This window comes from Saccostrea echinata, unplaced genomic scaffold (assembly GCF_033153115.1).
Source record: "Saccostrea echinata isolate AGI-Se365-2 ecotype Australia unplaced genomic scaffold, CSIRO_AGI_Sech_v1 ptg000022l, whole genome shotgun sequence".
NCBI classification, from domain to species: Eukaryota; Metazoa; Mollusca; class Bivalvia; order Ostreida; family Ostreidae; genus Saccostrea; species Saccostrea echinata.
Window position 1 is genome coordinate 9,611,676 of NW_026889771.1, and position 15,865 is coordinate 9,627,540.

Here is a 15,865-nt window from a genome sequence, read left to right on the forward strand (position 1 = left end):
TTTAATTTTCGTTGTTCTGCGATATCAATTGAATAGACCCATGCACACATTACTATCCATCTTGAAATGTGCAATATCATGTCTATTGTTTGATAATAATATCAAATTTGCTCGAACAAATTTTTGTTTTTCCTCATACTACGAAGATATGACCTCACCAAAAATAATTTTACAGTAATTTTTTATCCAGCTTAAAAATAAGGAAGATATAGTTAAACGTAAATGCCTAACATAAATACATTTATTTAAGATGTTCTGTGAAGCTCAAACTCGGTAAATGTTGAATAACCTTTTTTGTCTTCGGAAAGGTCTTCATAAGCGAGGTTTGAATTAATTAATGGCATTTTGCAAATTCGGAACGTACATGTAGTTCCTAAGTTGTTGTCAAGGCTAAACTTTTATTCGAAATGTACATAATTAATCCGCTCAACAATTCCGCAAACAAGTGATGGCTTTTTCATTGAAATTAGTTGCAATGGCGGATTGATGACAATAACAGACTCATTGTTATCAGGATGTTCCCCGTTATAGTCATTGATGATCATGTTCGACATACAATGGTCTTTTTATCCAGACTTCCGTACTCCATTCTTTTCAAGGTGTACAAATTGATATGACGAGTATGAAATGGCGATGGCGAGTATGAAAGACACTTTATCAAACAGACAATATCTCATAGATTTTTATTTGAAAGGAGATCACTGTACATTTTCTTTCTGTTTGACTCCACCATCCTCGACGTGTAGGAGGAGTTGTGTGACAGGTATAGACCCTTTTCCTATGACATATTTTGCCTAGGAGTTATTTCCCTTAGCCGCCATATTGTAGGGCAACATTCCCAGATCCCTTCATTATTCAACCAAGTTCAATTTCTTATACTGGTTACTGAGGTAAAGATAACACTATTTTTCTTATGAATACACATTTGTTATATCCTCTATTAATTCATGATAATAAGATTGTTAATATTTTCCCCCATATTTTTCTTGAATGCATGTTTAAAATTGGTTGCTCAAAGAGGTAAATTCACTGCTTTGCCATACAAGATGGCGGCTAAGGGGAATAACTCCTAAGCAAAATGTGTCATAGGAAAAGGGTCTATAATATAAGATGAAGAAAAAGAATGTAGTGTCCAATCAATTTGTGATATTCTGATGCGTTTGAATAAAAATCCTGACCTGAGGAAGGAGTGACTCGTATTTCCTCATAAATTAATTTAAGGTCCATCCGAATTAAAACAAGATAAAAATATTCTACTTATATTTTATTGAATATCATTGAAAATAAATATTGCACTTTTTTTTGGCGTCTATTGCACCAAGTAAACACAGAACACGGATTTCCTTTCACAAAGCGAAATAACTGAGAAAGGGTTTTCCATTTTCTTAGATGTAAATTTCAGACCTCATATCTATATAACCCTTGTGAACAGCTACATTGGATATCGTACAGTATTCATTTAATTTCCCATCAAAGTCATTCAATACCCGCTCTACATCGTCCTCGATCCTGAGAGTTCCGCAGACGGAATAATCCGGAAGTGGTTCCGGCGGAGGACTCGGCTTCCGTAGTACACTGTGGTAGTTGTCATTTTGTAAGACATGGCCAGTGAAGGCAAAAGTTCTGCTGGTGGAAGATCTGAGATACTGACCCTCCGATCCAACAAATGCACTGTCTTCACTTGCAGTATCATAGTCAAATATACTATCATCCTCTTCTTTTGGTGGATCTAAGTTTTTTATTCTTGCGACAGATTCTTCTCGTAAAACGTCTGTACACGCGGAAGGATGCGGACTGTTCACAACCCAGTCTTCTATGCTCTGATCACTCAAAGTAACTATTTCCTTATCAGCAATATCACAATTTTCAAAAGTAAAGACCTTTTCATGCTGTTCCACTTTGTCGTCTAGTTGGGCATAGCCCGGTGAAAGAACGTTGTTTGCAGGAGGAGTGGTAGAATTGTGAGAGACAAATTCAGGAGAAGTGGTCGATTCTGGAGACCGAGCTTCCTCCATTTCAACATTTACAACCGGTGGTTTGATATAGTTTGTCTTCGATAGAATGATTCCTTTCCGCCATCTTTGTCTACTCAACTTTTTATCAGCTTTCTGTAATATAAATGATTATGTGAAATATATATATATTTTTTTCTAAATTCTTAAACATACTGAGTATTCGTTAAAACCTTATTTTTTAATTATGAATTAATTTGACAAATAACGTCCCTACCTTGTATGATTCTGCAAAATTGTGTATAACATTAAAGAACTCCTGAGAGTCTAACTCGGTGGAATTCTCTCCAAACATGGTACACACTGAACAATATGCTGTTTCCATTTCTTTAAACTCTCTCTGAATTTTGCTACACATAGGTGAAATCTCTCTCTGGAAGAGCTTGGGATAAGTTAAAGATATTTTTGACTCGGTCATATACAGTGAAAGCTTACTTTGAATGATAAAAAAATTGATACCATTAAATCCACCAGTACATGATTGGTATTAACAATTATAATGTAACGTATATGATATACATGCATTAAATTAAACCAAGAAGGATACAATCAGACGTTGACAAGAGGTTTCGTTGATTTCTTGCTGTAAAATGGTCATACCAGTATTCATCTCTTTAACAGATGATACCAATGATTGAAATGATGCTAAAAAAAGAAACAAATTAGTCAGGATGGCAACAGAATGCTCAATTTCTAATTGATTTATCACACATTCCCTACATGTAGTTGTACCATAATCCCATTTCAGTTTTAATCTGCCAGACAATCTCATTTTTCAGTCATATATACCAGTACTTGTGCGTTTATGCATCTTAAAAAATTATTTCATCGGGGAAATGGGAAAAAAGCAAATACGGTCCAGAATTTCTAAACCAGAGGAGTTAAATATTAAACAAATTTAACTAATTTAAGTTCTATCTTTGTGTCAACAGAACTAGCATTGGTTATGACAGTACTTAACTTTCTGGAAGACAGAATTTTAAATAACTTACTATGAATGGATCTGAAGAAAAAAACCAGGACCTGTTTTTTCTGTTTATATTCCAATGCTCTGGGCATTCAATTTAAAAAAAAAAGAAAGATATTTTTTGTTTTAAAAATCATAAAATCACGGTAACATTACCTGAATTGGTGTGATGAATGTCAAGGTCACTATACCAATCGTGGGAGTCATGATAGTGACGTACAACAATCTCTGCGATATACTCCAGCAATGTCAAGGACCTATCTCCAGACCGAATTTGCTCTAACTGAACGAAAGAGATGATACCTGTTATCAGTGCAAACTTTAACATGTTTCTCAAATATTTAACAACACCTGTCAGATGACGTGAAGTAAAGAAAGAATTAGGTCTCAACATAATTGTTTCATAAAATAATATATGAACTTCTGATTTTTTGTTTCCTTTCCTCTTGTAAAATTTATTTTAGAGCCTAAATCTTAATGATTCAATATTACAAAGGGGTAACGTTAAATGAATAATAGCTCTGAAATCATGAACACCAAAAAAAAAGAGAAGTTTTTCAAGTATTTTAAATGGTTGAATGAAGAAAACGACTTGCGACAGAGAACTTACCAGCGGTAAAGATGCCACCCTGAATCCAATGGCTTGTTTTCTGTTTCCGTTAATGAAATTCCCAACCGCCAAAATAATCTTTTTTAAAAAAGGACAAATATAATTAAGGTTTTGTTTATTCATTTATTTTCATTATTAGTCATAATTATATATTGTAGGTTTACCTCGAAAATTTTCTTCAATTTCGTACATCGAAGCAATCTTGTGGAGATGTTCATTAAATCTGCGATTGGCTGAAAAATGTAATCAAATATTGAATTAGATAAACATCTGCAGTTATAAATATTAACTTGCTTCATGTGTATCAGTTATAAGTAGCAGTGATTGATATATGTACAATTCCATCCTCAATAATCAGTACATTTCTTTCCAGCAGAAACGTGTGTCTTTCATTTGGTTGACGTGGATACGTCTTATTAATAGAAATATTTTCCCTCCATAATTAGGTTTCTTACCAGGAAAGGGTTTTTATGTATATTTTGTGCCAGAATTGTTGTCTACCACTAAATATTTGATTATTCTCTGCAGTTAGAGACAAGTGCCAATATCTTACTGAGAGAAGTGTTTCCGCCACGCGAGGAAAACTGTCCATAAAAATCATAAGACGAAGCCGTTCCTCAAGTCTAGCAATCGCCATTAACTAAAAAATAATAGACTAACATTTAGAATTTCTCAGCTCTTCATATTTTCATTTTAGTCTAGAGTTTCTGAAAACTTGTAAGCAATTCAAACAGATGGAATTTATGATAAGTTAATGTGTTATGTCTTTTAGATTAGAATTATCAATTTTATAATAAAGTACCATGGTTCGAATTTTCCCGACGAAAATTCAGATTTGTTTTCAGAATGGAAACTTACTTGAACCAACATTTGTTCTGCTTCATCCAGATCTTCCAGTTCAAACTCCAGCTCCATGATAGTCCTCATCTGCAATTTATGCCAATATTCTCAAGTAAAAAAATTATATCCTATAAACATGTAGTACAATAGTATAGTTTGGTCTTTGTCTCATAAAGATGCAAACCTCGTTCTCAGTTGGAATGAACTTCAGGAGTAATTCGGCATTGTCTGCTGAGAGAGAGTCTGTATCATACTCTTCAATGAATCCTTTTATCTCGACTGGAGATCGTCCGATTCTTTTCTGCAAAATGGCTGTTAAAAACAAAAGCAATGCCTTACATTGTATTTACCTTATACTAGTGATGAATACTAGTATATTTTAGGAATGACTCTAATTCTTGGCCAAATTATTCGAGTATAACCTGGTTTGGGTCAGTTTACGCTTTATAATCCGTGAAGCGGATTATAAAACAGCGTAAATTGACCCAAACCAGGTTATACTCGATCTAATTCTTGGCCAAATTATTCGAGTATAACCTGGTTTGGGTCAGTTTATGCTTTATAATCCGCGAAGCGGATTATAAAACAGCGTAAACTGACCCAAACCAGGTTATACTCGAATAATTTGGCCAAGAATTAGAGTCATTCCTTATAATTTAATTTTAAAATCATTAAATAACTATGGGTGTAAAATTTTGTTGCTTTTTATTAGTTCAAATTTGCCGCTCAATAATACAACCGTAGTAACGGAAGTGATGGGAAGCAAGGGGAGGTAAAAACTAATACATACGCTTAGCAGCCTTGTTGTTTGTTTACATGTGGTAAGATCGAATTATTGTTCGAAGTTAAAGGTACATTTATTAAATCTGGAATTTTCCATGAATCCCGAGGACTGGAAATGAGAGGATTGTATGGATACAGATGATTCAGCTGGTTGTCGGGGGGGGGGGGGGGGGGGGGTTCCCATACCAAACCAGGTTATACAGAAATAATTTGTGTTCCTTTTTGGATATTAACCAATCAGAGGCTAGAATACAAACAAAATTAAATTATATAGTTTTATTATACCTCTGCTCTTATTACTCTAAATAAAATTAATACCATAAAACTGTCTACATATATCTTCCCCGAGAAGATAGTATTTCCCCCATCTGAGGACTACTCCCTGAAAAATCAGAGCTACTCCCCGGGACTACTCCCTCATGAATACTTATTATTAATTTTAACCAATTAAAATGAACAGTGGGCGGAGCATTTAAGGAATCTCGAGTCCGTGACGTAATGTTATTAGCAATGTAACTATGACGTCAAAACATTTCGACATGCGATGTCAAAATCATATACTGGAATTTCTAAGCAAAAAGAGGACAGCGATAATCCTTCGAAATGTCAGTGAAATTATTATTTTTAAATAATGTTATTTTTTTTTCATATTGATGCATTATATATTTAACAAAATTGGAATCACAGGCATTTTTGATTATTTATATGAATGCCTCTATATTGTTTTAAAAATGTCTAAGTCTCTAGTTAATAAATCTCCTTTGTTTGTTTCGGTATAATAAAACAGTTATGGAATGGGTACTCGGGAAATATCAAATTTATGGTTCCCCTCGGCAGGAAACTATTTCCCTCGGGGAACCATAAATTTGCTATTTCCCTCATACCCATTCCATAACTGTATAATATGTATTGTTGCCATTAATTACGCAATACACACTTTCCGTCTTAGGAATACTGGTTAATTGAAATATGAAAAATATGAATATTTTCAATCCTGAAATAAACTCTTCTGGTGGCTTTTCTAAGTACTTACAAAGGTTCTTGGCTCTTGAAGATTCCATAAAATGAATTTTTGAAATTCCTCCCTTGAGAGCTGGAAATTTGAATGGAAAGACAAATAAAGGCAGAGCATAACAATTATCTGAATATCTGTTAAATATCACTTTTATAAATGGTAAGATAAGTTTTCATGTCCTTACGCTTAGGATAGTCTTGTTTTTGTTCCTGTCCAATCTTAAAGCTCTCCACTAGTTCAAACAATTCGATCTCTTCCAGCACTCTTTCATAATTAAGACTCTAAAATTAGAGAACTTGAAATCAGCCTATCACAGAAATGTATATATCTTTATCAAAATATTGAGCCGTGGGGAAATAATTCAATACCTTGAACATGGTGTTTTCCACATCACCTATAACAGCCCAATTCAAGTACGGCATTTTTGCTCTTGAAGAAAAGGGAATCTTTTCGTCTTTAGATTCATTGCACTCCCCTGAATATGAAATATTTTCATTAGTTAATATGGTAATTAATTTTATTAAAAATAAATTTCTAAATAAAAAACAAAATTAAATATATTTTTAGAAAATCAAGATTTATCTTTGATTTTTATATTTTTAATGACTTTTTTAAAAAAAATATGTAATATGTGGGGTTTTTTTTTCATGCAAGCTAGATTCCCAAAATGCTTGTACATCAGTGAATTTTCTACCTCTATTTGATTTACCATTTTCTTGTTGAATTTTATCATTGCTTTTCATGGCTTTCAGTTCTTGTAGGCATGATGAAAGTGTCTGCAATGCCGAGTTCTGATCATGAACACTTTGTAAATGAACATCGACATTAACAGTTACTGAAGGGTTATTATGGAGATATTTTTCAGCCTGCGCAGGCTCAGTGGCAATATGTTGAGATCGAGGCTGGTGATAGAGAGGTGGTGGTGGCGGTGGAGGCGGTGGTGGAGCAGGCTTTGTTTTCGTTGATAGCAGCTTGTCTGTCTGTTAACAATGAAGTGAAATTATTAGTTTTATATAAGCAAATAAAAAATAAGTATCACCCCTCGTAAGTATGAAAAAATCAAAACATATATAGTAAAATTAAAATTATTTCTTTTTTTATCAAAAACGTTAACAGTGATTGTCCGATAATATAATACAGTCATGCCTATTACCTTTATCTGATTTCTCAGTGTTGAAATCTAAAACAAAACGAAAACAAAAATAGAGAAACAGATTATGAAAACTATGTCTTATAATTGATTTCGTCTCTATAAAGTAAAATAAATATGTTGAAAGACCTTTTCATGCAGTGTCCTATTTGTTTCAATAACCGTGTCAACATCAATTTTGCTGTTTTGAAAGTCCATTATTTCTCTAACAAGATCATCTTTCTCCTGAGCTTTGCTGTCCTCAGTCATCTGGGAAGAAAGGAAAAAATAAAATATCCATTTCCAAGTTTGTGCTCTCTCAACTGTTTAACCGCATCAATTGGTATGAAATCATGTGCAGAGGACTTTTGTAGTTTGGGGGAAAGGAAAGGGGGTTAATTTCTATCACCATACAGTTTACTACTCTTTAACATTGACAAAAATATATAAATAATGTTCAAGGTATTCTCAGTAATATGATTAATATACACGTTGATCTTGTTATTAGAATACCTACCAGTATGAGAAGCTTTGGATCCACCCCAGCCATTTCTAACTCAGTCTGCAGGAAAACTTTGATATTTGAATTAGGAGCAAAGGTGATCAAAGAATTCAAAAATCTCATGCAGCACACCTGTAAAAGTAAAGAATGAAAATTAAATTCTCAAGCGTTTCGTTTTAAAAATCTTTTATCAATTAAGATCTAAATACACATGAACTATGACCATAGATCGCATTCTGTCGAATTGTACGAGGCTTTATAAATGACAGCCACATGGAGTTTGATAAAGATCAAGATATGAATCTGAGTTCTCAGTGAACTGTGATTAAATTACTTTTTACATAATTTCAAAATTTTGTCATATGAATGCACTGAATTTAAATTGTAACATCAACCATACATTTGATATTTGCCTTGATTTTCTATAGTTTAATAGTAATAGCTGGTTAAGTCGTGTCTTATTTGCTCAAGCGATCGTGACTTTCGAGTTAATTAATTTGATACATGTATTCACGTGGTATGTTAACGTCAAAAATACACACAATATTGTATAAAGAAAATATCATTTTTCATGTAAGATTATTTAAAAATTCAATTCACTACTATGTACGTGTACTTGTTTTTAAATGAATGGAATATGGAGAAAACAAACAGTATTCAAGCTCAAAAGTCCATTGAAACAATACAAATCGGGAGCAGAGCAAACACGGACCTTTAAAAGCATCAGTGGTGGGATCAAGTGCCATGGAGGAGTAAGCATCCCCTGCCGACCGGTCACACCCGCCGTGTGCTACTTGTCATCATCGGGCAAACGGGAAAATCCGTACACAATTCAGTGTGTAAAAAATGGCCTAACAATTAGTATGAAAAACGTCAGTCAGCATTTGACTTAATGATAGATTGTATTTGCTGACAAGGTCATTTTATCGTCCATAGAACTCGCAAAATATTGACTTCAAACGCGACTTGGTATGATCCTTGTTTCATCAACTTGTTTATCGATAGCTTGCCTCGTTTTAGAAATTGTTCCTACGTTGAACATGCTCTTGCGTATCGAATCAGCTGGAAGACATAAATTCCATATGCAGGAGATAAGGGTATATTGCTACATAAATAAAGGAAGTTGAAGATGGAAAAGTTTAAGTTAATATCACATTCAACATTAAATTTTGTTGTTACGTTATAAGCGTCTTTTTCGAGTAAACCATCCAAATATGAAACAGGTGTATCAGACTCTAATGTATATTTTGCTTCAAGTTCAATGGGATATATCGAGTCAACATATGAATGGAAGTAACTATGGAAGTCTATTATATATGACAGAGAAAATTACAGGATTTTCTAGCAATATAATTTATTTACTCCATTTAGCATCTTAACAACATCTTAAACATATTTTAAAACAAGTCTTCGTGCAAATGACGTCAGAGACAAGGGCGAACGATAATCGCTTTAATTTTGAAATCTATGCATATCGTTAGATTCTAATTTCAGACCTTAAAAAGTGCACTGTCATCCATCTGTTATATTCATCAAAGTATGTCCTATCAATTATTACTAATGAAAAAAGTGAAGATAACGTACAGTGATCAATCTCAAAAAATAAATAAATAAATAAATAAACACCATTTGCAGATGATGTTGGAATATTGCTATATAAATAAGCGAAGTTGACGATGGAAAAGCTGGAGTCATCTCGTTTGGCATACAATTTTATTGTTAATTGGTCCTTATCGTTACGGTTTATAGTCCGTAAAACAGATGTGGCAGACTCTATGGTATCTCTTATTTCGAGTTCACTGAGATATATCGAGTCGACATACACGTATGAATGGAAGCAACTAATGTTAATTGATAAAACGTTAATAAACGTCGCCGATATACAGGTATCTGGATGTCGAGTTGAAGGCCACAGCAAGTGTTATCTTCTCGTGTAGAATTTTTTTTATTAAAATCTGCTATAAAAAAAGGTTGGCTAATAAAGGAGCACAAGTAGTGCCCATCGTAATTCCAACAGTTTGTTGGAAGATCTAACCAGTGAAATAGATTAATGGCTAAAGCTCAAAAATTTCATTTTTATGGTAGAAGTGTTTTAAGTATTAAACCTGAAAGGAAAGTGGTCCATCAGAACGTGACATCAGCATGTTGACAAGGAATTTAAATCGAACAGGTTCGCAGTTTTTCAATCGGAAGTAGGTGAAGCAGTCGATATTTCTGCTAAATCCGCCGGGTTCCCTTAGAATTAGGCTCATTATCTAAAAAAAGGTATTTATAAAATTAATTATATTCAAAATACATTATCTTCTTCAAATTACAGATTCATTGTCTTGCAACTAACCTGTCAGAATCTCTACTGTACCATATATATATTCTGATTCATGGTCATTTTAATCATCAAAAAGATAAGCTTAATGTGCTAAATTTTAATTAAATATTCCGACATTTTTTACTCCCTAAAAATTCATTTCGTTAATTGCAACTTGTGAAAAATCAATACTCTATCACGTAACGGAAGAGACATTACAAAGATAATCAACTAATCCAGCGAACACATCAGCTCAGAAGAAAACGTAAGTCTTGATAATTACAATCAATAATGCACTCTTTTAAACAAGACAATGACAAAGAGAAATTTGGATATTTCACCTCTAGTGCGGCGACTCTTGACTTCGTGTGCGAACTCATTAGCGCAGAAGCGACGCTTTCTAGTCCGTACGTCGAATCCAGTAGTATTTTACTTGCAGCCTTTAAATTAGAGGGTAAAAGATGAGCTGTCAGATAATAGCAAGAAATCGATCGCAAATGAAGTTATGTCTTTATAAAAAAAATACTAATATTGGTAAATATTTTTTCTTCTCGTTAAATTTATGGATATTGTGATTTGTGGGACAAAATGTCTTACCTGGGCACGGAGGCAAAATTTAATGCAGACCAAGCAATCATATTCGTCGGTCTGCAATATAAATACTATATATCAAAGTGGCACCACAAAAAAAAAAGAAAAAAAGAAAAAAAACTAATGTAATGCTAGACTGAGTAAGCTTTCTCTTAGATATGAAACACTAATTTATACCAGTAATCGTTTTCTGATTTGTGCTCTTTCTTTTGACGGTACTGACGTCATTTCTTTCGTAGTCTTCTGAATGTTTCGTAACAACGTCAACAATAACGTTAGACCGTCGTTATCTTTCTTGCAAAAGTCTTCGATAAACCTTAAATCACAAGCAAAAAAAAAAAAAAAATTACAAAGTTAATTCACAGAAGAAATAACCCATTATGATATCTTCTCTTTTTCACCAATTTTTACTAAGTACGGTGTAATTGTTTTGAAGAGGTTTCCAATATGCGTCATTGGAATTAAGAATAAACAGAACTTTTTACAGAAAAAGTACACAAAAATAGTTAATTTACAAATTATCTTTATGTCTTCTACATTGTATTATACTTTTTGAAATGGCCGAATAAAAAAAGAAATGGCTTCATGTTAGATCCCACAAATAGTGACGGACGGGGCACCCAACCCCTCCTCCAAACCTCAGAGGTGTTCGATTTATTTCCTATTAATATGTTTTTCTCTTTACATATGTTGTCGCAGTAAATGCGATTTTATTTATGTACGACAAATTGCTTGAAAGGAAATATATCAAATAAAGCGTTTCGAATAAATATTACCATTGGTAGGACATTTTGAGGTCCAGTGTGAGTTTTTGCAGGAAGTAGGACACCGGATGGGTAGAGCCTTGATTGTTTTGACCAGTGTTGGACAAGAAATTGCTTTCTCTACTGCAGTACTGTTGGAGGTGCTCTATATACATTACCATACTGTATATTGGCGCCCTCGTTTTCTGTAAAAATAATCAATACAATTAATTAATGCCAAGGTGATTTCACAGTTCAATACAAATATTTTTTTTCAATAATTATTGTTTTTCAAGATTACAAATAGTGACTTTTTTTTCATTTATAATTTTGTTAATTCTTTATAACTTTTCATTTTTGTTTTCGTTATGCATGATTTTAGGTAACAACAAATGGTTTAATACATTCAAAGCTGATACGTGGTATTTTTTACATGTGTTTTTCTTTTGCCCAGTAAATTGAATAACAATTTCATATCATTTATGAGAATCTTTAAATTTAATCTTTACCTGATGATGTATAATTATATGCGATATATTTCTTAATTAATATCAAAAATAAAAAGCAAAAAAAAAAAAATGACAGTAAGCTTCAAAAGTCCAAAGTTTGTTTCGACTTACTTTCTTCGTAGAATTTGTAGATTTAATCGCTAACTTGCTCTTATTCATATATCAAGTATTTAATAATAAACTTAAAATTTACATACAAACAATTTTTTGAGGTAATCGGTCCTACCTGGTTAAAGAGAATATTCCATTTTTCCTCCAGTTTTGCCAGTCTTGCCTTTTGTCTTTCCACAGCCCGGGGGGAGGTGGGGGTCGCCATTACCTACAAAGACACACAGTACTACTCATCACACTGTCATTATGTAGGTCTGACAAGCCCCTGTTAAAATGCTCGTCTTTTTAAATCTCTGAATGGCATGTTCTTATTAATTGTTCATTAAAAACTGAGGACAGAGTATGAAATAATATTGAAGGATAAAATCATGTCGAATCACGATTGAACTTATCAAATGAGTATCTATTTCCTGTATTTTGGAATCTAATTGTAACAATTATGTTTTTGAAATTTTTGTTCCAGAGGAGGTAAGGTTTTTAAATTCCAGAAGAAAGGGGCACATGGTATAAAGGCCTTTATACCTCAGCATGCTATTTATTTACTTCCCCAGAAGAACGAGCTTAATCACCCGGTAATCTGACATGGTCCCCCCTTCTTAATGACACCAACCATCGTTAACCTCATTGTCAACAGAGGAATCTTTGTTGTGCAAACTGTAGGGACAATTAATGGTGATGTTTACAAATACACTGTATGCATGCGACCTATTTGGTCCAATTTAAAGTTCATATTGTGGCTGATTAACGATAAACAATTTATCCAACGGATAACTTTAACAGGAATCTTGAAAGATATTAAATGGATTAATGTAAAATCATGTTGATTTCCAGAGACACTTTGGAGAGCGATTTTTAAGACTTGATACTTTATCTAATGGTGTTTCTAAGAAGGTGGAGAACTCTCAAAATTAGTAAAACTGTTTGACTGTCGGTAAAATATATAAGCACTGTAAGAAGCTAATAAATCAGAAAGAAAAACCAACCCGATACATGTAAACCACAGTAAACAATGCAAGTTGTCATTTCGTGTTTTGAGTTACGATTACTTTGACAGACAAGATGGTTCAACTCTTTAAAGGCTGAAGTGAAAGGTGTGACTATAAAATACAATCGTGTAATTGTTGAAATTTACACAATATGATCATATTTCTTTGTCGGTGTACCAAATTAGCACCTTAAAACTTTATAACAATAGCTCTTGTTTAAAGAAATATCTTCCACAAGGTGACACAATTGAAAAAGGATCCATTTAAGAAATTTGGTGTTACTTCGCCCACAAGGTGAAAACACAAGAGAAAATTCTGCTTGTCCTCGAGAAAATTTGAAACAATTTTTTAGGACTTTGAGATAAAATCTCAAAAAAGACAATTTGTATTTTATGAATGAAAATTTTTAAATATCACTGACTTAAATTTTAAAATTGCATTTTCAACGAAGGTGCGCTGATGACAAAATCTAGGCCTATGGTATAACAAATTTCATAACATACAGCTTGTTAAACAAGCTGAAATGGAGACAGAAAGAAATGTGAAAAGAAAAATATATAGGATACTACTTTGTAGTATACATTTAGTTGATTTTTAAAGATTTTATTTATCATATCATACCCACAATGGGCCAAAAATTAATTTAAATTTATTATTATAATTATTAATTTATCTAATTAATGAAAAAGGTGTTAATTTGCAAAGTAATGAACAGCAATGAGCTGATAGATGTTTCCTGTTTAGGCAGAATTAACGACTTTTTTCATTCTTATCGTGTTATAAATGTCAGAAACATTCTGAATTCAGAAACTTGACCGGTGTCGTTCAAAAATGTTCTTAATCACCATTTGATTGGTGAAGCAAATATTTTCATGTCAAAACCAAAGAGCTGTTGCAAACTGAAAGTAAACATCGTTCTCTGGAAACAACTTGTAATCTGGGTACTTCAAAATAATCCTGTTGCTTTAAGTCTAACAATCTCTCTTGTTAAAGGTACTTCTGTAAATTCTCAGCCTGTTGGAGATAAAGACGTCCCATTGATGTTTTCGGCAGTTTCCTTGTTTGGGCCGATTAGAATTAAATACGAAATCCGTACGATCTGCAAGTTGCTCGGAAATTTTAAATAAGAGGAATCCGACTGCATTCCGTTACAATCAGTGGAGGTTATAGAATTCTGGTCGAATTGATACGATTATAACACCGGGGTGTTTATAATTCCTTCCATTATTAAGAAGATACGCTCAATGACATTTTCCACATGTCAATTTCTACTGATGAGTCTTTTTTTTCATTTTCTATCCGAGAATTAAGATCACATTATTTCCTGATTTAATGTATGTCCTCCAAAGTTTGAAATACTTTATTTATAGATTTTAAGATATGAGAAGCCTTAATACCAGTGATATCTTTAAAATAGTGTTTTTTTAATTGGGTTCAAAATAAAATGTTATGAAATTCAATTATAATTCCCTTTTAAATTCATATAATTGATAGCATATAAATGTATAAATAAAAATTTTAGTAATAAATATAATATGAATTAATAGCAAAAAATGAAAATTTCATTTCTTGTGAATAATGAACATTTCTTCTTTCTTTCCTTTTGTGGAAATGCGCGTTTCCCCTCTTTTCTACTTACATTCCCCATTATCGATCCCTTAAGTATGTCATTTTACTTTATTTAGTGGAGTTCTATCACCAGTTATTGCAGATTTTAATGAATGAAGAAATGGATCATTTTAAAGATTCCTGGTTTACATATATAAATCACTGCTTTTTGTAGCAGTGCTTGGCTTTATATCCGACATCCTCGCAATTTTCAATAATTTATCATTTATGATAAAGGATACCATCCCATTTTATAAAGCACCCGAATATAAGATTTTTTTTCTACCACAAGTTCTTGGACAATAACACTTATTTGTTTAAATACGTAACAGAAAAGAAAGCTACGCTAACTGTACGTACAAAAAAAATCATATTAAAAATATTTTACACAAAAATGTGCTAAAATATTTTACCATCTTCCTTTTTAAAAGAAAATCTCGGAAAAAACTTCTTACTTGTATATTGCAGTGTTCCTCTTTTGAAATTCACAAATACATCGCTCACGAAGAGGAGGGGTTGTTAAGTTTAATACACATGTGTTAGTTTACTGGGTAAACAGGTAACATTGTACAGTTAGCTATGTCAAAGTAGTCACAAGTAGGCTTCAACTATTAAACTGATATCCACCGCGGGGCACGCTGGGATACAGGTCCCTCGGGTAAATATGGTCCAGACAGAAATGTAAAATATTGTCGTATTATCTTTGGTCTCTTTGAGAAATATTTTTCTCCCTTAAAATAAACACTCCGTTGTAAATTATGTAAATAATTACCCCCAGACCTTCGCACAATGATGTTTCCTTTTACTACATAAAGAAGTCAATTTAAAAATTTAAATAACGAGTAAAGTGCAGCGACATTGTTCCCCCGCCTGTGTTGACTTGCGGCTGGGGTATGAACACGAAGGAATAACAAACACGGGTTGGAGATGTGTATTTCGTATACATTTCTTTTACACTTGCAATTAAACAAATACACTTGAGAATAAAAGGAATGTTTTGCAATGTTATTTGGAATTGATTTACAAATAAAAGGTTACAATAGATTGATACTTTGTCCTGATTTCTGTGTTACCACATGCTTGTGCTGAGAGAGAGAGAGAGAGAGAGAGAGAGGAGTACAGTATATACAATGTATACATGTAATTAGTTGTAA

The 15,865-nt window shown here is 32.9% G+C and overlaps 1 protein-coding gene across 1 annotated transcript; it reads right to left on the reverse strand.

Moving 5' to 3' along the window:
- Window positions 1–1,382: 1,382 nt before the first annotated feature.
- Window positions 1,383–15,353, reverse strand: LOC133190882 (formin-like protein 1). Its single transcript, XM_061326563.1, has 23 exons — window positions 15,167–15,353; window positions 12,233–12,325; window positions 11,531–11,703; window positions 10,932–11,070; window positions 10,761–10,811; window positions 10,505–10,603; window positions 9,964–10,113; window positions 7,874–7,990; window positions 7,507–7,626; window positions 7,381–7,407; window positions 6,937–7,207; window positions 6,596–6,702; window positions 6,412–6,508; window positions 6,246–6,305; window positions 4,614–4,741; window positions 4,448–4,516; window positions 4,143–4,229; window positions 3,754–3,822; window positions 3,590–3,667; window positions 3,136–3,262; window positions 2,560–2,657; window positions 2,230–2,394; window positions 1,383–2,108 (listed from the first exon to the last, which is right to left on the reverse strand). The coding sequence occupies exons 2-23, from the start codon at window positions 12,320–12,322 to the stop codon at window positions 1,386–1,388; spliced, it is 3,045 nt and encodes a 1,014-aa protein (XP_061182547.1). The 5' UTR covers window positions 12,323–12,325; window positions 15,167–15,353; the 3' UTR covers window positions 1,383–1,385.
- Window positions 15,354–15,865: the final 512 nt, after the last annotated feature.

Coding starts and splice junctions, on each gene's coding strand:
- LOC133190882 (XM_061326563.1), bottom strand. CDS start 12,322: ATGGCGACCCCCACCTCCCCCCGGGCTGTGGAAAGACAAAAGGCAAGA. Junction 7,991..9,963: donor ATGGACCACTTTCCTTTCAG/GTTTAATACTTA, acceptor TTACTTTTACAG/GTGTGCTGCATGAGATTTTT. Junction 3,263..3,589: donor GGGTGGCATCTTTACCGCTG/GTAAGTTCTCTG, acceptor TCTTTCGTTCAG/TTAGAGCAAATTCGGTCTGG.